Here is a 22,405-nt window from a genome sequence, read left to right on the forward strand (position 1 = left end):
ACTTACAATATTTTTAATGACACGTCAGTAACAGTTAAAATATTGGTTCACTGACTTGTGTATTTCATTAACCAACACTACACCACTAATTATGTCCCGTCTCTAGCTGACTCATCCCAGATAAACACGTCAATGCGGTGAAATTCGTCCTCCCTCCTGGTTAGGCTGAGCGTTTGAAGTTGCCACCCAAAAAAAAAAAAAAAAAAAAAGAAAAACAAGACGAGAAATCAGTGGAGAGCCTCGGTGACGAGACTCTCTGAATGGATGGTGGGGTTGTTTTTTTGTCAATGGAAGGTGGGAGGTGAGAGAAATTAAATGGAAGACATCAAATAAGAAAAAAAGGGGAATGTCTGGGGTGGTGTTTACCAATGTGTTTTCCTTTTTTTTTTTAGTCTCTTTGCCTCAGAATTCTGTGCTGCTGTTTCGGTTCCACGCTGGGAACGGGAGCAGTGTCTGTCAGAGATTAACACAACACAGAGGGAAGCGGGAAGAGACAGAGAGAGGCAGACAGACAGGGGAAGAGAGGAAGAAGGGAGGGAGGGGAGGGATAAAGGAAGACAGAGAGGATAAACACAAAAGTGATTTTTGAAAAGAGGGGAAGAAATCTTTAAAAGCGAATCACCACAGAGACACAGAGAGAATGAGGGGTGGCGGCGGCGGTGGTGATGGGGTTTATAAATAGAGGAGACAGAAAGCAGGGCCTCTCCCCTCACTGGATGCCACATTAATTATGCGTGTCTGCATCAGGAGAAATTAAGACATGGCCGTGTGGCAGTTTAGAGGGAGAAATTGAGGAAGGAGAGAACGGGGAGGAATGGCAGGCGCGGAGGGACGGAGAGCTAAGAGCAAATGTCAGTCAGAGATTTAAAACTGGACACCAAAGATGACGACGGGAGGCGAGAGTGAGGCACAAATGAGTGGAAACGGAGACGGCGGAGAGCGAGAAAAGGCTATTAGTGAAGGACCAAAACAGTGGCACAAAAGCAAGAAAAGCGCACTCATGCCTGCACCCAAACTCACTTTCAAAGGGAGACGAGAAGGAGAAAAACGCTAATTACAGAGAGGTGTGAAGAAGAAAAAAAAGCATACGGACCATTGAGTCAACATGTCATCAAATCAACAAAGCCCTACAAAGCTCAAAATGGCTGTCGAGCGGCGTGAGCGAGAAAAATATTTTTATGAATGCAAATAAATACGCTGCCAAACCCAAATCAAATGTTATTCACGTGAGGCTGTCTTCTGAACACCTTAAAACGCTTTCTGCAATCAGATGCTATTCAGAGATGAATCAACAGCAGAATCTTATGCTAATGAAATCAAATGATCCATATTCATGCTCAAGTGTGACACACACCTTAATAACCTGTTTCAGTCGCGCTCGCTGTGCTGCTAGGAGAGACAGAGAGGAGGATGGATCAAGGGCACCTAGCGTTTCTACCTCTCCGTCCTACACAGTGTCTTTTATTCCGCTGCTGCTCTCTCGTTAGAGCTCCTGCACTTCCTGTCACCTCTTCACCCCGGCTTTCTCTCACACAACTCTCTCCTGTTTCAGTGTCAGGCGTTGTCTATCATTACACTATCATTTGACTCTTCTTCCAGCTGGGTGCACACGTTTCAGAGCTGTCACTTGTTTTGTTCCTCCGTAAAAAGTCGACGAAACAGGAGAATGAAACTAATTTTCTTTTGCTTAACGACTTGCCTTTTTTTCCTGTTTCTGGAAAAGTTTCAGCTCTCATGTGTGAATCTGTGTTGTCATCTATTTGAATGTGTCCGTTTGTGAGCGTGCAACTTTTGTGTTCATATTAGCCCCTAACAGCAGGTCAGTGCAGCCAGCCAAGCAGCCCCTGCACTGGGCTCGGGACTCATTATGTGGCGCGGTCCTGCCTGCTAACTCCCACCTACCTGTGAAAAAACTTGCTGACACCACCGATGACTGGCAAGGGAGAAAATGTGTGAGAAAAGTGTGTGCGTCAGAGTGTGTGCGGACGGGAGAGGTTATGCGCGCGATAACAAAAGCTTAATTTAATCTGCGCACGTATCGGAAAAAGAAAGTCTTATAAATCTGATTAATTATACATTTGTGTGTCTGTAAAAAATAATAAACACATCAACCTGTCAGCACCAGAGAACCTCTGCACCGCGCTGACTCATGGCAGGGGGTTTGCATCCCTGTCAATCAAAACCCCCTGTTGCTTGCATCAATTATTTCACAGCCGAGGCTCTCTCCATCCAACTCCTGGCTCGCCACACACACATACGACCATACACACTCCAACACGAGTCCACCTCCAACGCCGGCCAAGGCTACATTTCCATGACAATTAAACACCAGAGGACAGTGGAGTCAGCCACCCTACGCAAAAAAAAAGCCCTTTAAAATGGCGATAGGATTGGAGAGGTGGAGTTAGAGAGAGCAAAAGAGAGGGGAGTGTGTGGCCTGGATAAGTGGTGGCAGGATTATAGCTGGTTCCATCATGGCTTTGGTCCGTTCACTGCTTCTTATAAAAACCTATTAGCATGTGAATGAACAGGCGCACAGTGGAGTTTTCTAAAGCCCAGGAGCACTGATCCACTATCAGGTGAGCTTTCCATAAACTGGGAGGAAGCGGGGGAGGATGGTGTGTGTCTGCATGTGTGGTTTTTTGGGGGGGTTAGTCCACTTGACCGTGGCCACTTTGGTCTGGATTTTTTGCGGAGATTTCAAGGTACTCCAGGTACAAGTACAGTCCTTTAAATCACTTGGGAGTAAACAATTAAATCAGCCTATTAAAGTTTGTCGCACAATCTTTGCGCCACTTGTTTCTGAGGTCAAGCATCAAATCAAAAGTCAAACTGTCAAAGGTAAAACATGAATTTTGTTTCAAGTAGATTTAAAACGTGGATGTCTGTTGTAGATGTTTTTTGAAGTCCAAACACGAGACATCCTGTCCTGTTTTGTAGGACAGGCATTTATCAGCTTTTTGCTTTTGTCTGAGCCTTTTCAGTCACTTCTTAATGTATAAGGTAAGGTAAGGTAAACTTTATGGTCTCCTAAGGGAAATTCATCTTGGGCACAGTGCTACATTTCATTGCTTCACAGGACAAGATAAAAACATCATCACAGGGACACATCATCACAATGACAGTCCCATCACATAAAACAGACATGGACTACATTTAACAATCACAACACAGAAACATACAGAGACATCTAAAGTGCAAGATAAAGTGCTGTGTTTAATGCACTTTGCTCCATTGCACTAGTTTTTAACATTGTTCAACAGCTTAATGGAGGCTGGAACAAATGACAATTTGAGATATGATATGATATACACTCACTGGCCACCTTATTAGGTACACCTGTTCAACTGCTTAACACAAATAGCTAATCAGCCAATCACGTGGCAGCAACTCAATGCATTTAGGCATGTAGACATGGTCAAAACCTGATGAAGTTTAAACTGGGCATCAGAATGGAGACATGTCATGGTTGTTGGTGCCAGAAACTGCTGATCTACTGGGAATTTCACACACAACCATCTCTAGGGTTTACAGAGGATGGTACGAAAGAGAAAATATCCAGTGAGCAGCAGTTCTCTGTGTGAAAATGCCTTGTTGATGCCAGAGGTCAGAGGAGAATGGCCAGACTGGTTCAAGATGATAGAAAGGCAACAGGAACTCAAATAACCACTGGTTACAACCAAGGTCTGCAGAAGACCATCTCTGAACCAACAACACGTCCAACCTTGAAGCAGATGGGCTACAGCAGCAGAAGACCACACCAGGTGCACGCTGTGTGATGCCATCATGTCAATATGGACCAAAATCTCTGAGGAATGTTTCCAGCACCTTGTTGAATCTATCCCACAAAGAATTAAGGCAAAAGGGGTCCAACCTGGTACGAGCAAGGTGTACCTAATAAAGTGGCCGGTAAGTGTAGACTGTTGAATGTGTTTATAATTACTGTATCATGTGATTACTGAATACTTCACTACTGCTACATGAGTTATGATACTGTCAACTAAATAGACTGTTTGCTTAATTTAAAGACAAATTGCCTGGAAAATGCATCCAATGTGAACATCAAACGTGGGTACTATGCCTTATTTCTGTCCTACTTATTTTCCCAAATCAACAAAATCAAATTAAAAGAGTTTTAAAATTTGTTGCTCAAATAAAATGGGCTTGAATCAATGTGGCAATCACACAAAACCAAAGCCAGAACGCCTGATGGAAACTTGTTTCCCAGCCAAAGTAGCTTCTGTGCTTATCAGTAAAAGTATAATAGACATTATTCTTCTCACATCTCTGAACCAAAATGATCTTGCGCTCAAAGCAGACTAAACTTGGACTGTGGGTGTGAAAACAAAAAATGCAGCAGTGTGAGTGCCAAAATAGCAGAACTACAAGAGTTAGCAACATGGAGACTGGGCATTCAAACACTGGGAGAGGATGAAAACCAGGGCCAGAGTGTCCCGCTATACTGCTTACCTCCCTCTGCAGCACCAGCTCTTTGGTGAACAGCATGGCCTCGTCACTGAAGGGCTCGGCCACCTGCATCCCCCCGGGCATATTCCTGGAACTGCGTGGACATTCAATACCTGGCCGAAGACAACACAATTGCAGGATTAAAGGTCAGCACAGCAGCTAATCAAAACAGCAAGATGTCCTGGATAGTTTTAATAATATTTGGCCTTGATAAGCCTGAAAAAGGCCGCAGACAAACTGGATTTATTTATCAACATAAAGCAGAAACACTGTGGGCATTAATATAAATATCCTTAAGTCAGTGACAAGACTCGTATCCACAATTTTCAAGACCTCTGGTTCTCCAAACAGCCGATGCCACATGAAGCATCCGTCTCATCCCTCTTAATAGTTCAAGGTCAAAATCGCTTAGCAGCACTATTTCACAAAGGTACGTCCGTGGCAAAACACAGATTAACCAGCTACACTATCATCAGCACTCACTGGATAATTGGTCATCAAGGGGTCAATCCTGAGTGCATAGAGTGCGTCTGTATAAGCAGTTTCGCCTGAAAAACAGCCTCGTCGGATTTGCGTCTTTGGGACCCTTCAACGTCAACTCTGCGAGATTTTCAGAGGCTTTCTTGTAGAGTTCAGGTAGGAATGGATGAGCTTCAGGGCAGAGGTGGGGGGAAAGAGAAATGAGTGGGTATAAAGGCGCTGCGAGACCGAATCATTTCATGTTCGCCCTGTTTAAAAAAATGAACTGTGATAAAAGCAGGCGTATGCAAGAAAGGTACATGTATAAGAGAGAAAGTGTGTGTTTGAAGATGAGTGTGACTGGGCTGTAAGAACGAAGAGAGAATGTGTGTTGATCTTACAGAAAATTTAAAGTCTTTACACATACTATGGATTTTGCATGTATCAGAGCTTCAATTGAGACTCAGTTCTTTTGTCCGTTATACTCCTGAGGACTTGATATACTGTATGTTAATGCAACATGTGCTAAAAGGTAGACACTCAGACATGAAAGGCATGAAAGGCATGTAGAAGTGGAATTATTGCCTCGCGGTTGTAACCATTCAAGTTGCATAAAACGTAGATGCTTCACACATCTTCAACCGGGCAACGCAGAAAAGTCTTAACAATCACCACAGTTTCAAGGTGAGCAACAAATAATGGACTTTTAAAGGCTGATTTAATGATGACAGTTTGGACGAGAAAAAGCCGATAGCAACTGATCAGCCAATAATAATAAATAAATCTGGAACTAAAACAGTAAACTAACTGTAATAAAATCTAAGTGGAAGGGTTTTTTAAGCTATTACTTTTTGTCAAACTCACACTCATTCTCAGGTACATAATGGCATCATCTCCAAACAATACAGTGATCAGAGATGGGCAGTATTTCTGTTACTTGTATTTTAGATATACATTTCAGTTACTTCTGAGTATTTTGTAATTGGAAAAAAAAAAAATCAAAAACAAGATACTACTAAACTTAAATTACTAGCCCGGGCTACTATTTGCTTAAATCACTAAAATCAATGGGCCAATATTTGGGACAGGCCTTTAATTGCTTTCACACAAAACTGTTGCTCGGCAGAGATCAGGAAATACAATTAAATTGTTTAATTACACCTGTATGGATATTACTTGTATAAAAACTAGGCTTCAGATTATACTGTATATCAATTATAAATCATTCAATTGTTCGAGCTCCGACAACTTGGATTAATTTTTATGAAAAACCCTTTGGATTCCTTTGATCTGAGGACCCTTGCGGACTAAAGGAATATGAATGACTTACAGGGTAATCGAGGTATGGACACATAATTTGAGGTAGCCAACGATACGTCCAAAGTACTTCTATTAAAAGAATGAACTGCTTGGTGACCAGACAGGCATTTATTTGGTACAAATTTTTTTTATTGACGTTTTACAGTACTTCAGAATGAAGTAAGTTTGTATTTTTGAAATACTCCAAATACTCTGTGTTCATTTCTCGTTTGTGGCAAATGTAATGAAATTTCCTACAGGTAATCTTGAGATATCGCGTTCACAAGAATGACAGATGTGAGGTCACAGAGACTTTGACTTTTGACCACAAAAATCTAATGTGGACGTTTGTGCCAAAATTGAAGAAACTCCCTGAGATATCCTTCTTATAAGAATGAGACACGCAGCCTGAAAACATAACACCTCAAGCCTCATCTGTCCAGACATAAAAATGTCAAACTTTGAAACATCTTAACAGTAGCTATACGTTAATCCGAAAATTCTGTTCTCTTTAAATTCTCGAATGAATTATTGCACAAGCAAGCAGGTTGGTGGCGAATTGATTTATGCGGAGTAACTTAATGACAGTTTCAGTTGGACATAAAACCCTCGAGCATCGTACTAATAAAGCAACAGCTTTCTCCCATGGTTTGCCTTTCCTCTCTGACTCCATGTTGAATTTAATGAGCTTCCTTGGCATGACGGAGATGTGTGTAAACAGCCTCGGGGTGGACTCCAGAGGTAGCATATGCATCGAAGTAAAATCAGATGCGTTAGGGCCATCCGCTCATCTCAGTGGTCACCTTGGAATGAGACAATCCCAGCTTTGAAAATTACTTCATTTCCATGTAAGCTTGATATGTTCTCCACATGTTCCCCTGGGTTCCCTTTGACTGGTTATATATTCATATAGAGAGTGTTTCTGAGGTTTTCCGCTTGAGAGAATGCTGCTGAGCTCTTGCTTCAACGTTACACAGTGACAGGAAAAAAGGGTTTGAAATGTGTGCTTAACAAAGCACTGGTTAAAGTGTTGCGGAGATTGGGGGATGACATTACATTCTGTACACAGAGCCTTATTATTGTTTTCCCCAAATATGAATACACATTTTTCACTGGTACTTGCATCTTAAAACCTGTGAATTCCACAGTGCTTAACAGTGACATTAATCTGGGACACTGTGTACCAGGTGTGTCTAAACCTTGGCTGCTGTTCTCTCTGTAAATGCTAGCAGAAAAAATCTCTTAAGATCTGTTACACAAGCTGGATTTGTATTGCTACTATTATTCCTTTTTTTTTATCTAACTGAATTCTAAATGCAAAAAAACTTGTTTGGATTGTATCCCAAACAAGTGAGCTAACCTAAACCAGCAAATATCCATTTCCTAGCTGATTTCAAAGCTAGATAAAAAAAGAACCTTCGAGCTTTTGTTTTGTTTTGCACTTTCTGTTCCCTACAGAAACCTCTACCCATGTCTGCCCCATTTATGAGAACAAGAACAAGAGACTTGAGCGTATTCACACTGGCAGTGAAGGACGAAAATGACCCAGGAAAGGCTAAATGAGGCCACAGGACAGTCAGCACCAAAGAGTGAGGAAGAACTGTTGAGTCAACCTTTTGTAAGACATAAATGTCTTCAGTGTACAACAGGGAGCATTAAAACCATTTAGACATGCTAATTTTAGTTTTGTTCTAATCTGTTTGCATCTTTTCGCTCTGGCTGTAAGATTCTAAAAAACTGATGAAAGGATTTCCTGTGCTTTAGATGACAAGGAGCTGTAAAAAAGGATTCGTACATCAATAAAGGGTAAACATGAACGCCTGAGAAATGTACCTAAATAACCTACAAGCATGTACAGACAATCTCACTGTTAACCTTAGTCTATCCTCCACATATAAGGTTATGTGAGTATTTTTTATTGTAGATATTCTTCAATTCAAAAAGGTTTATTCACACATTCAATGCCTACAATACACCAGACAGAAGAATGTGAAAAGATTTAACACCCTCGCTCATCTAAAGACAATGTGAGTTTTTCAAAGTATTTTTTACAAAGATGAAGATTTCTCACTAAAATATGACCCTTGTTTACTCCACAACTCCACCAGTTTCTCCTCCTTTACCATTAGAAATAAGACTCATTCACGTTCTTGCGCCTCCCTGGCTTTGTTGCTTCCTTTTGGGTGCTTGAGAGAGCACAGCATTTTTCGTTATAAACTTCCCAAGACTAAAAACTTACAATAATATTGAACATGTCAGATTTTGTAGGGACGTCAAGGCAAGAAAAAGACTAAGGGTGTTTTCACATTTGGTCCTTTCCAGCCCTCTTAACGGACTCAGAGCGGTGACACAGCATTTTTTTTTTTTTGTGCGTATGTGAACACTCCGAGAGAACTCCGATCTGCAGTGCAGTTCGCTTAACCTGTGCCTTGTGAACACCAAGCGCACCGGGTTCGCTTCGCTCTTTGCCGTTGAATTTAGCCCTCTAAATCACATATTAGTGCACTGGGAAACCTGAAAAAACAGATGAAACCATGTCAGCCTATAACGCTTGCAAGGACGCAGGACAGGTTTGGTCCACGGAAGATACTGCACGTCAGATGTGGAACGTAGAATTCATCACATGGCAACAGAAACTCGAAAGTACTGAGTCCTTTTTCTGTTGGTCAACTTTTTGGTGCACTTTAACAGGACGGAGTTCAGTTTGTTTAATAAAAGAATACATGTGAAATCACACATACGAGTGTTATGACCACCTTACACCAAACAATCAAGATCACAGGAGCGTGCATCAACCGCGGTAAAACTGTCATTATTTCATCCAACACTGGAAATTTGTCTGCAACAGTGAAATCCCTTGAAAAGTCCTTTGGTGTACGGCTGGCTTAGTAAAACACAATGATAAAAAAAAAAAGCTTCCTGAAGGCTGCGAGGAGGAAGAGGAGGAGGAGGAGGAGGAGGAGGAGGAGGAGGAGACACTGATGGCCAAGATCATCTGAGGGTATTTATAGAAGTGGACCAGGACAGGGCTTCCACGTGGGACACTGGCTACAACAGCACCAGGATAAAGAGAAGAGGAGAGAAGAAGGATGCAGGATAAAGGAGAAGGAAAGACAATGGGAGGGTAAATACTGCACACTCCTTAAAAAAACTGGCGTGTGAAGTAATTTGCAAGGAGGGAGATGGGTTGGCCGTGCTGCTTGAGCTGGTTGGAGCTCTGATAAAAAACTGTGGGACTGTGTTTTTCAAACATAATCCACAGAAAAGACGACATTACATCACATTACATTCATTTAGCCGACGCTTTTATCCAAAGAGACTTACAATAAGTGCATTCAACCATGAGAATACAACCCAAAAAACTGCGAGAATCGTGACTACTTGGGAATGTAATACGCAGAGGAGTCATGTTTCATTTTATAGCACATGCGGTACAATGTCTCAAAGGGCTTTTCAGGCCCACGTCGGCAACAAGTCTTAATCCAGCCCGAACGCTCTCTTAAAAGACAAAAACATCCCGAAAAATCTTAATACACAAAGAAAAAGTAATAGGATTATAAACATAAAAAATTTGGTTTTAATCGGTCAAATATGAATGGATTAATCCTGGATGGAAAGTCCAATAAAATAAGTCTGAGGCATGGGTCCATATCTGCAGTCGAATGCACCAGGTACGCTCAGCGAAAATGATCTACGGCTTTCCTAACTGCACTCAATATCCTGCGACACACACACACACACACACACACACACACTTACTGTAGTCTCCTCCCTGCAGCATTTAAACCAAGCTGGGGAGTCACTTAGCACAGCCAATTTTAACCTGCACCACGATACATAACTCACGCCTGACACCGAGATAAACATCTGGGTCAAACTACAGGATATCCATCTTATCTGATCGCGGAGACAAACAAGACGTACACTGATCACTGCTGACATCACACTACACACATGAGCAAACACACACGGGACGCTGTTGTAGAGCAGCGTCTCACACTGGCCTGAAGCCCTCACGTCAGTCCACCGTACACCGCATCAATCATTCATTCTGTTAGACATGGATATTAGATTCCTGGTTTTAAAATGTGTCAGACCTTGGTGACAGAACTGCAAACAGAGTTAGCAACGACTCCAACAAAAGAATGCACAACTGAATGAACAGATTAAAGAATCAATTTGTGTTGTTTCCCAATTCAGCAGCCCAGCTCCTGGAGGACGTCAAGCTATCAGCCGCTTCATTTAATAACGCTGTGTGTTTGTATCACTTCCCCCCACCTTGTCCCACCCGTGCTTCTTCCTCCCTTCCCCTTTCTGTAGAGCCGAGGCTCAGACACGGGTGGAGAGGCCCCGCGGAGAAGATGTAACATTTTTAATCTGTGATTCAGGCTGAGCCGCGCGCCTGATGAAATACTGCCTGCCCCTTTGGCTCGAGCACACACGGCTGTGCTGCTCGGTCATACATACACAGTGGTTCCTCCTCCTCACCACCAAAAATCAGATTCTCTATCTGCATAGACTCAATTTTCCTTTTCAGAAATCTCTATCTTTCCTCCATATCAGACACAAAAGTACTGTTAGATACATATCTAATTATAATTCCAGACTTTTAAGCCTCTGCCCACCACCTCTCGTCCCCCTCTTGCATTTGTGGCTCAAGACTGAAGATTTTTTTCAAGTGTTTGGGAACTAAGGACGCTGATTTTTGAAGGTTTGAAAGTGAACTTCTTTCACATTCTAACTTGATGTATGACTTCAATTGCTCAACAGTCTGGGGCCTCTGTTGTCATGTTTTGCGCGTCGTAATGCGCCACACATTTTCAATGAGAAACACGTCTGGACTGTAGACAGGCCAATTTAATACCTGGACTCTTTCTATGAAACCACACTGTTGTTGCACATGCAGAATGTGGCGTGGGATTGTAACAGGCACTTTGTGTCAATGTCAGATGAGCTCGGGCCCAGAGTAGTCGACGATGTTTCTGGATGTTGTAATCTGGCTTTCACTTTGCATAGTAGAGTCTCAACTTAAATATCTCATTTTTGTACTGTATTAAATTGAATACAGGGGATCTACAAATCATTGCATTCTGTTTTACAGAGTCCTGACATTTAGTGAGCACCTTGTGAATTATCTAGGACTCAAAACTCAAGGTTAAGGGTTTGGGACTTGAGTGCAAAGACTTGAGACTGACTTTTGACTTGAAAAACAATGACTTGGTCCCACTTATGTTAGTCAGTGAGTGTTTGAGGTCCTAGTGGGCGGATTTTTTTTTTTTTTTTTTTTTTTTTACGTTTGAGTAAAGTCAGGCTGTTTCCCCACCCCGCGTCCAGTGTTTGTGCTAAGCTAAGATAACCTCCTGGCTCTTGCCTCATATTAAGAGTAATATCAATCTTCTTATCTAACTCTCAGCAAAGAAAACAAATGTGTTTTTCCCAAAATGTCAAAACTTCTTAAAACTGCTGTCTCATAATCTAACTGCCATACTAGCTGAATGCATTTTTAAAGTTTCTACAATTCCAATACTCTTGCTGCTTAATAATCTGGGGAGTTTAACTCCCTGGGTTACATCTCAGGTTATAAATCTTCAGATCTGAGCTTCCAGGCCCACATTAACAAGGTGACAAAAACATAATTTTTCCACCTCAGAAACATCACTAAGGCACGACCATTTCTAAATGAAAAAGCTGCAGAGAAACTGATTCATGCCTTTATTTCAAGCCAACTAAACTACTGTAACACACTTTTTACTGGCCTCCCAAAAAACACTGCTGAGAGACTTCAGCTCATTTAAAAGTCTTCAGCTCGGCTATGAACCAGAACCAAGGGGAGAGAGCACATCAGGCCAGTCTGAGCTGCTCTGCACTGACTTCCTGTTACATTTAGAATTGACTCTAAGCTCCTCCTCCTTGTATACAAAGCACTACATGGGCTGGGACTGAGCTACATTGCTAACTCCCTTGTTAACTATTTGCCTCCAAGAACCCTGCAATGATCTGCTGCTGGTTTATCGGAGGTTCTCGGTAACAGCTGGAAGAAGATCGGGGATGTAGCCTTTGTCAGTTATGCACAACCTATAGATATCAGGGAAGCTACCTCGCTATATATTTTTAAAAGAACGCTAAAATGCATCCGCTCACTTTAGCCTTAAATAGAATACGTTTTTTATTATTATTTACTATAAAATTGGAGTACTCATGAGACTAATCTATTACTCACGGAGCCATTAAGATGCACATAGACACAGTACTATTAAGTGCCATGTATATATATACAAGTGACATATACAGGCTGGATTCTTGCCAGCGAGGAATGCTCTTTATTCTACTTCTCAGAAACCAAAACTAATTGGATGAATTCATATGCATGCATTTCTAGCTTCTAGCGGGCAGTTTATGTTCTAATCTATTTTCTATACCCTGTAACTGAGTGTGTTTTCAGGTGACCCGACATATAGCGGCAACAGGATTGAGTCGACCTCTCTTCCTCTCCGAACCACACCGGGATAATGAGCTTCATCTTGTAGAAGCGAAGCTGGAGGGAGAAATGTGGCACTGTGCGGCTGCTGTGCATTAGTGTCATCACTGCAATTTATAGTAACACAGTACATCATGTCGCAAATTCCTATACTTATGAGCGTATTGATTAGCCTCTGACTTTTTTGGCTCGTAACCTGCCAGAAGCTTTGTGCTCTCGCTCTGGCATATCTGCAGGTATAAATGGATACTTGCAGGACACAGTCAGCTCACTGTGTATTTAATTAGTGTCTTTCTTTTTTATGTTATTAAGTTAGTAATTCTTGATTTTTGACAAGCTGTTGACAAGGCGTAATTAGCGCTGCGACAGGCAAACAAACAATGACCTAAGCTGTGAGTGTGTACATTTATTTGTCATTTCAGCTCTGATATTCCTTCCCTCCTATGACTATCATTCCATTTAAATTCATTTTTCATCTTGTTAATCTCCCTCATCCCTCCCTGCATGAATATCTCCCCCTCACCAGGTACAAGTCAGTTCCGAACAGGACGTTCAGCAGTGGGTGAAAGATGCAGGTTGGCAAGACGAAGAGGTTAGCGAGGGTGAATGGGGCGCAGACAAAGGGAGCATGATGTTCTGGAAAATCCCAGGATTGTTTGACTATCTCTCTTTTATCCTCTCCATCCATCCCTCCATCTCTCCATTATCTTGCTATGGCTCTCAAATGTAAGGCCTCATTACCTCTGGCGGGGCTTCGGCACCGCTACGTCCTTTCCTCCAGAGCATACAGCAGTGCCAAGGAGATCTTTTTAAATATTAGATTTGTGATATTTGATTTTTAAGAATAAGGCATGAACGAGGAATGCTGTGAATTTCAGCAGATATCTTTAAGGGCATCAGGGCTCAACACTAACTTTTAAAAAGGGGAACACCACCTAGAATAAGAATTCAAAGATGTAATTTCAATGGCCTTGGAAAGTTCAATCAGTATTTGTGAACACAGGCTACTCTCTTTCATTTCTACCAAACACTTTCGATATGGTACCTTTGGAACCAAACCTTTGGATATGGTACCTTCAGAACCAAACCTTGGGATATGGTACCTTTGGAACCAAACCTTGGGATATGGTACCTTTAGAACCAAACCTTGGGATATGGTATCTTTGGAACCAAAACTAAAAATATGGTTGCAGTTTTACATCAGCTTAATAATGAAAATGTGACAATAAGGAATGTCTGTAGTCGAACTTTTCACTCCACAGTCAAACAGTATCTCTTACACAGACGCCTGCGCACACATGCAACGTTGTCTGATTCCAGTTCTGGTAACAACAATATCAAATATCACTAATTCAAACAATATTTAAAAATAATTAACTTTGAATAGCACGTTATGCTGTTTACTGTCTCTATTTTTGGCTGAACCACAGTATGCAAGGCCAAATAAACACCAAAGTCTGTCGGTGGGTGACTGAATGATGAAGTTAAACTATTGGTCTGAGTGACTAATGACGCAAGTGTCGGCGTCTCCACGTTGGCCGTTGCTTTTTCAAAATAAATAGCCACTGACAGTCCTGTATTGTGTCCTCAGGGGTGCATTTGTTTACAGCCATGCTGTTTATGACTGCCGTTATAGTTCTCCATTGCGTTCTCATGGGGTGTATACAGCTGTTGTGTTTATGATTGCTGTTCATTCATTCCAAATCTATCGCATGCTCTGATAGCGGCCAATGGCTGCGCAGTCTCCACTAGTCACGCTGGGACTTGTATCGCTGACTGGAGCTGAGGAGAGGAGGGGTGTGTTGAATGATCAGTGGGTACAGCTCCAGAGAAAGCAGGTCCCTTCTGCTGTGTGACTGTGTCTCAGTGTATTGTTCTTTATTTTAACATGTATTTACATTAATTTTCAGGCTAGACTGCAGCAGTGGGGCCAGTGCTGTAAGAGCGAGAGTCTGTCACTTCCTGTTTCAAATTGAAAGCCCTCGTTTAAATCAGAAGCCTTCTAGTGTTTCATACACAGTCCAGCCATTTCCTAGGTTTTAATGCAGTCTTTTTATATATCTTAAAAAGTGGTTGCTACTAGGGGTGTCAGTTTAATTTTGCTTTTGACAGGCCGACACTAATTGACCAGTAACTAACTGGTTAATTTTTAGGGGAGAAAGAGAAAAAAAAGACATGAAATACAAGGGGCCTTTCATCTTAGTCCTGCACTCCTTTGACTCAGTGAGCTTTAGAGCTGCATTTCAAAGTACCATCCAATTACAGAACTTAAAATGTTAATGTTTTGTGATGTAAACTTGTCGCCTTTTTACATTATTTTCTGTTGGCTTTGTTTACAGACCACAAGCCAGCCACGTTAACATATGGAAACACCATCCTGTTCCTGAGAACGTTGCCTGGGAAACACTGTGGCCATCCTCCCATGAATAAGCGGCTTTATTTTGAACCACCAAACCCTTTTAGCATTGTTAATGTGTTAGCACCACTAACCGTGCTGACACTGCTAATGGTGGTAACGTGTTTAGCATTGCTAAAGGGGATTTTGTGGCTAGACATTGGGCCACTAACTTAACAGGGTGAGACTAAAGGTTGGGCATAATGCCTTCACAGCAACACTGTTGGGTCAGGATGGCGTTACTAGCAGTGATGGCCGAATGAGCAGTGCTGCTAACACTAGCTAGCTCCCACCAGACCTGGGTAGGTCGCAATGCATAATCTCATGATTACGCAAAATTAACCGATATCCTCCTGAGACGTGAAGCTTTGTTTGGTATGCATTTTTCCTTGCTAATTGGGATAAGTAGGACCCAATAAGTATAAAAAACTAAACCCTGTCAATAATGAGGCCCAATGTCCTCAAACAAGACGATAAAAAAGCGAATACTTCTTAAGTAAGAGCGTCTTATTACTGTATCTAAAATTGGTAAAAATTTGTTGCCATGTCAAACTACAAACATTACTAATCACATTTAATAAATAATAAACACATTTCAACCATAAATGTGAACAGGTTTTGGACCTTATCCACTTTTGGGTCGGGATCAGCTGCAGACTGACATGGCAAAGATGGCTGCCATCTTGTTTTTTCATGGATTAGTGTATTGTGCTCTTACTACCACTAGATGGCACAAAAAAGTGTCCATGAACGAGGACAACAGGTCTTAGTTAAGCAGAATGAAGTATAAGGTCAAATAAACCCGAAATGTGATGTCATCACATGAGGACACAGGGTCTCAGGAGTATAGTTAACCAATTAACCGTTGATATCCCTAGTTGAACTGATAGCAAGCAAGAGCTAAGAATTGGTTGCCAATTTCTAAAAAACTACCCTGTGGCATGAGGCCCGTTTCCACTGAAGAAGCTCCTGGTACTATTTGGGAGGCAGGAACTTTACAGGAATGTCCTCAGCCCTCTCAACCGCCTTGTCTCCACTGAGAAGGCGGAGTAGGAGAAAGGTTCCTGTAAAGTTACCGGGCTCTGGATGTGACGTTATCGTTGCGCGACCATTTTAACCAGGGCAACGTGGTCTGCTGAGTTTTAAAAATGCTAGCTATTTTGTCACTTTCTGTTGACGTCACATCCCGCCTTGAGTATATCCAATCAGCACCAAGTAAACCCCAAGCCCCACCCAGGAGTTTTTCGGGGCCCTTGTGAGTACCTGCTCCAAGGCAGGGACTTGTTCAGCCCCTGTAGAAGTTCCGAAACTCTGTCCTTCAGGGGTGGTTCCTGCGGTGGAGACACGCACCAACGGCCCCGGTCCTGTAAAATTACCCCGAAGTTCATGCGGTGGAAACGGGCCTATGGTCTCTTTTTATCTGGTTCGATAATGCAACCAAAATAACAAGGTGTAAGCTTTAAGAAGGCCTGTGACAAGTTACTAATGCTGAGAAATAGCAATAATTGTGGTTTCATTGCAGGTCTCAATGCACTGAGGAACATATCAGATGTCACCTTCACTAGACAGATGCATAATAATCTATAATGAAATTAACATTTAATCATTTCTCATGCAAAGCAAACTCAATTTGTTATTTATTAAAGTTAAGTATTAGATGGGGGTTAGACGTGAGCATCAGCCCTGAAGGATGATTGATTTGTTGTAGACTGATGCAGCTCATCGCCCCAGTTTATGTTCACGATTACAGCTCATAGTGTAGTAAAGGAAATGCCAATAAAGTGTTATTAACACGAGTTATTATGTCCTCCTTACCAGCAACTTTATTATATAGCAGGCCTTAAAAGTGTCTCAAGGCTTCAGAACATCCGAACCCCGTGTTTTTTAATAACTGAATCTCAATGAGATGCAGCACTGCAGTCACGCACAAGGACACTAATACGCAGAGGTCACAGCTGAGCACAATAACATTTTATTTGCAGACTTCTCCTGACTGACTTGCTACTATGCTAAACTTTTTCTTTTTTTGCACACAGACATATTTTTAGGAAACAAGTCTACAAATTTTCTGCTCCACTTCTCCACCATCTTTCCATCTCCTGCACTCACACACTGCAGGAAGTGTAACAGCAGCACACAGGTGTACACACACACACACACACACACACACACACACACACACACACAAACACAACCATACACACACACAAACACAACCATACACACACACACAGATATCAAAAATCAGACAAATGGCACTAAGCCACACACTGCGATGGCTAATGCTTCTTGCTGACACTGTAAATCTTTGTGTCCGAGTGATGGGTGTTTCATCTTTTTGACAGACTGCTGCTCAACATACCTTTCTGAGTAACTTTGAGAGTACGCTTCACCTGCTGTGGCCTCCATTTGAAACTCTGAGAGCTACTGGAGCTAGTAAACTTTTACGGCCTTTTTGCTGCCTGGTCTCCCTCAGCTTCAACAGGCCTTTATACCCACGTACTCCACATCAATTGCACTTTTTTTTGTCTCCTCTTTACCCTCCCCTGTCCTTTCTGCCTCCGTGTCTCTTAGTTCACCTCCTCCTCCTTTCATCATCCCTCTAACCCCCCCCAGCATTCTCAAATCCCTTTCCTGCATAGAAACCCTCCTTTCTCTTTCGGAAACAGGATGACTTCTTTACCCTTTATCAAACTTGCATGCGGAAGTGACACCGCACAGGCCAGCGAGCGCGAGGAGAAGAAAGGAAAGGTGATGTGGGAGGAGAGGAGAAGGAACTTCCCTTCAACTCCTGGAGCACACCTCCGGCCCCCTTTGAAGCACAGGCTTCTCTTTGTTTCCTCACCCCTCTTTTTTTCTTAAAGCGCTGTCTTTACCCATCAAGGAAAACTCTGGAGGAGGAAGGAGACTGTGTGCGAGGAAGATACTGAGGCTTTGAGGTGCCTCACTGGAGGAACAAGCAATGGATGGGGTTCGGTATTAAATCAGGACAAATAATATGGATAAAACTAGGGGGAGAGGGCGCCACTGGCTAAGCAAGCCGGTAGTTCAGATCCAGAGATGCATGTTCTGGGTTTCTGGTATTATAATTCTGACTTGATGTGTTACATCACTTACTGCCTTGGGATCATTTCATTTCGCTGCTCTACTGTAAACAGTTTGTTCTTCAATGGCCTCCCACGACATTGTTAAAGAATAAAAATTTGGCCACGATGAATACAGTATGAAGAGAACACGGCTAATGAAACAGATGACTAATACAAGACTTGTTTTGACAGCAGCAAAACAGCAGCAAGCAGAACATAATCCCCATTTGTCTGCATGGAGTCAATATTTACTGAGAGCAACTTACAATTACTGAGCATGATGGAGCTCAGCTTATAACCTTTAAAACAAAATGAAAGGGCAATTAAAAGGAGTTGGGATACTTGATTTTGTAAAAGCATTAAAGGGACAGTTCACCACAAAATCAAAAAATACATATTTTTTCTTTTACCTGTGGTGTTGTTTATCAATCTAGATTGTGTTGGTGTGAGTGGGCTACTGTTGGAGATATCGGCTGTGGAGATGTCGGCCTTCTCTCCACTATAATGGAATTAGATGACACTCAGCTTGCAGTGCTCAAAGCAGCAAAAAGATACATTTGAAAAACTCAACAGCAATGTCTCCTTCCAGAAATCATTACCCTGTTACTCAAGTTATTCTTAAAACTTGAAGTTACACATATTTAAGGGCCTTGTTCATTCACAGCTCCACCATTTCGTCCAAATAGGGTCATCTCTGGCAATGGGTGATGCCACGGTAGCTACGTCCATTATTTAAAACAGTCTGGGGAAAAAAAAGCGCTCCAGGTAAGAGAAAAAATGTCTGATATGGATTTTGGGGTGTCTCTTCAAGGTCACACCTTACAACTATGGTTTTAAGACAATATGTATTATGAAGGCTTAAGCAACTGTTCTGTTTGTATGGGTGTATACACTCACCGGCCATTTTATTAGGTACACCTGTTCAACTGCTTGTTAACACTAACAGCTAATAAGCCAATCATGTGGCAGCAACTCAATGCATTTAGGCATGTAGACATGGTGAAGACGAGTTCAAACCGAGCATCAGAATGGGGAAGAAACTTGATTTAAGTGACTCTGAACCCGGCGTGGTTGTTGGTGCCAGACTGGCCGGTCTGAGTATTCCAGGTTTTCACACACAACCATCTCTAGGGTTTACAGAGGATGGTCTGAAAAAGAGAAAATATCCAGTGAGCAGCCAGTTCTCTGGGTGAAAATGTCTTGTTGATGCCAGATGTCAGAGGAGAATGGCCAGACTGGTTCAAGATGATAGAAAGGCAACAGTAACTTAAATAACCACTGGTTACAACCAAGGTCTGCAGAAGACCATCTCTGAACCAACAACGCGTCCAACCTTGAAGCAGATGGGCTACAGCAGCAGAAGACCACACCAGGTGCCACTCCTGTCAGCTAACAACAGGAAACTGAGGCTACAGTTCACACAGGCTCACCAAAACTGGACAATAGAAGATTGGAAAAATGTTGCCTGGTCTGATGAGTCTGGATTTCTGCTGCCACATTCAGATGGTAGGGTCAGAATTTGGCGTCATGGATCCATCCTGCCTTGGGCTGGAGGGGGATACTAATCGCATCATGGATGTGCAGCCGACAGATCTGCCGCAGCTGTGTGATGCTGTCACGTCAGTATGGACCAAAATCTCTGAGGAATGTTTCCAGGACCTTGTTGAATCAGTACTAAGAAGAATTATGGCAGTTCTGAAGGCAAAAGGGGCTCCAACCTGGCACTAGCAAGGTGTACCTAATAAAGTGGCCAGTGACTGTATTATACAATGCATTATAAATTTGAGTTTAGTACAAATGTTGCCATACACCTCCCAAAACCTCTTTCCACTGAAGGTTATACTGAAAAATGTGTATATTTTGCATTCAGTTCAGTATGTACATGACTATATCCGGACATGAATATTTCCTACCCTGCTACTTCAATGACGAGAGGCTGATTTAACTTTAAAATCCTGAGCACATCTGAAACACGCTTAGATCTGTTAACTAAGATCTGCTCTCAACACACCTCATTATCTGTCACCGATATGAAAGTTTAAAGAGAAAAGGTCCAAAGGGCTTCTGCTGTTTCATACACCAGATAAACAGCCTATTTATCATGTGTGTCATTTCAAACACAGCCTGTGGTGCAGACGGGTGAATAAAACACGGAAAGATAACTTTGACAAGAAAGAGAAAGTGGAAGGAGATAGGAGGCGCTTGGAGATTAGAGGTAGCGAGATAATATGGGGCTGTTTGTGCCTACGGGCTTCATGTCATGTATGGTTAAAGGCTTAACATCAGCTATCAGATAAAGTAAAACATGCATACAAGAACATACATGCACAGAGACACCGAGGCCGAGACCCACAAGACTTTATATTGTATCTCATAAACATCTCTGTGAGAAAAAAAAACAAGATGAACATGAAAAATGATTCAAAGAAGCACTCGTACACCTATAGGGAGACACACAAGGGAGCTCCTTCAGGCGATACAGAGGACTCTAATTGGAATAAAGGTTAAAGATGCACAAAACAGGGAAGGGAATCATTTGTATCAATCAGGGCTAATCCAGCCTAATGTGTGTATCAAAGACAATATGCGTTGTCTCATCTTCAGCAGATGAATCTTTTCTTCTGGGGACGGCCTTAATCAAATACGCTCGGAGGTCATCAGCTCTAATGTGCTTCTTACGATTCGCTAATAACCTTTGATTGAATAAAATAATTCAAAAAGTAGACTATGTAAACACCATCTCACACACACCTGACATTTTCACTAAGTACTCTCATTAAGGGGAAATTGTCAAACCGGTGCTAAAATATCTCGCGCTCTCCTGTATTGCAGACTGCATATTGGCAGGGGTCGTGTCGATATGTCTTGGGGGAAGGCGGTGGACAAATAAATCCAATTACAAAAACCATCAGTGGAGAGCAAAAGACAATCAGACGCAAATTACAAAATTAATTAATGCATCGACAATTCAGCCACGCATAATTAAGCTGAATCTGAGTGTTTGTCAGAAATATATGGTGTTTGTTTTGTCCTACAGGAAATGGAGAGGGACTGTAAGGCTGGCAAAATGTATGACTGAAATGGAGATGGATTGAAACAGGTTTTTATTGCGACTATAACAAAGAGCATCATCCGTTGTGGAAAGGGATAAGCATTCTCACCCTTTACCATGATCTGAGGGGTTGTGCAAATCACTGTTGGCTGCCAAAGATACAGTCTCTGTGTTTTTATGACTAGCGCAAACTGTCAAGACGGTCGTGGAGCTGAAATAAATGACTAGACCTGCTATCAAACAGTCTGTATTTCATTCCATCTGCATCTTGCCCTAAACTACAGTTATTTTCTCCTGCTGAAAACAGGTAGAAAGGCTGAAAATGGCCCCATTCGTGAAAGCTTTATTTTAATTATCTATTAATCTGCCGATTGCTTTCCCGATAAATGAACGTGTCTGTACAATAAAATAGGGGAAAATGTGGAATACCCCACAACTAAGGGTGAAGAATGATGTTCAGTCACTTTTCATGCTCAGGCTTTCTTTCTCACCCTGTCATTCACTCCTTGGACAAATGCTCACTCACTATCTCTAGATGTCATTATCTGGGTAGGTAAATTGAGTCATCAGCCAATTCACAATCAACCAATAGCACAGCGACACACCTTCTGTGTCAGTCTATCATCTTACTGCACCTCATTTTAAATATGGTTCTTTTTTGCTGCCGTCGTGCGTGCCCTGCACCTCCCCATCGCCACCCAGTTTTTCAGATTCATCAGCCACATCTGCCTCGGCGGTCATTAGCCTCAGAATCATCAGCCACCTCTACCATCAGTCAGTACATTTACAGCAGCTTGAGAAAATCAAATTATTGGCTTAGTCCGACTGAAATTGGACTATCTGTAGCTCGACTAACACACCTAGATAATTCCATTGAAAATCACGATATTGCTGCATGAATCCACTTAGTCCAACCGGGGTCGAACTAGGTGCTCTACGCATGCACCACCTTCTCTTTTGCGGGCTTTCACCCTGAAGAAGAAGGAGATGACGTAGCAGCAGTGCAGTAACACCCGGAAAAACAAACAAACAAACATCATGGCAGCCGAGGAGGAGAAGACGCAGTTCTGGATGGACGAGGAAACCACAATCATGCTCTGACAGCTAACAGAGCTAAACATTTTGAAGTTTATGGATGGTAGAAAAACACTTTAAAAAAAAAAAAAAAA

The 22,405-nt window shown here is 42.1% G+C and overlaps 1 protein-coding gene across 1 annotated transcript in view; it reads right to left on the reverse strand.

Annotated features, from left to right (window-relative positions):
• snd1 (staphylococcal nuclease and tudor domain containing 1) overlaps positions 1–22,405 on the reverse strand; it is a 271,331-nt gene that overhangs the window by 167,899 nt on the left and 81,027 nt on the right. The window contains exon 16 of the mRNA XM_049567171.1: positions 4,471–4,580. Coding sequence (XP_049423128.1) covers positions 4,471–4,580 — 110 coding nt within the window. The remainder of the gene's footprint in view (positions 1–4,470; positions 4,581–22,405) is intronic.

The sequence above is a fragment of the Epinephelus fuscoguttatus genome, linkage group LG22 (assembly GCF_011397635.1).
Source record: "Epinephelus fuscoguttatus linkage group LG22, E.fuscoguttatus.final_Chr_v1".
Taxonomy (NCBI): domain Eukaryota; kingdom Metazoa; phylum Chordata; class Actinopteri; order Perciformes; family Serranidae; genus Epinephelus; species Epinephelus fuscoguttatus.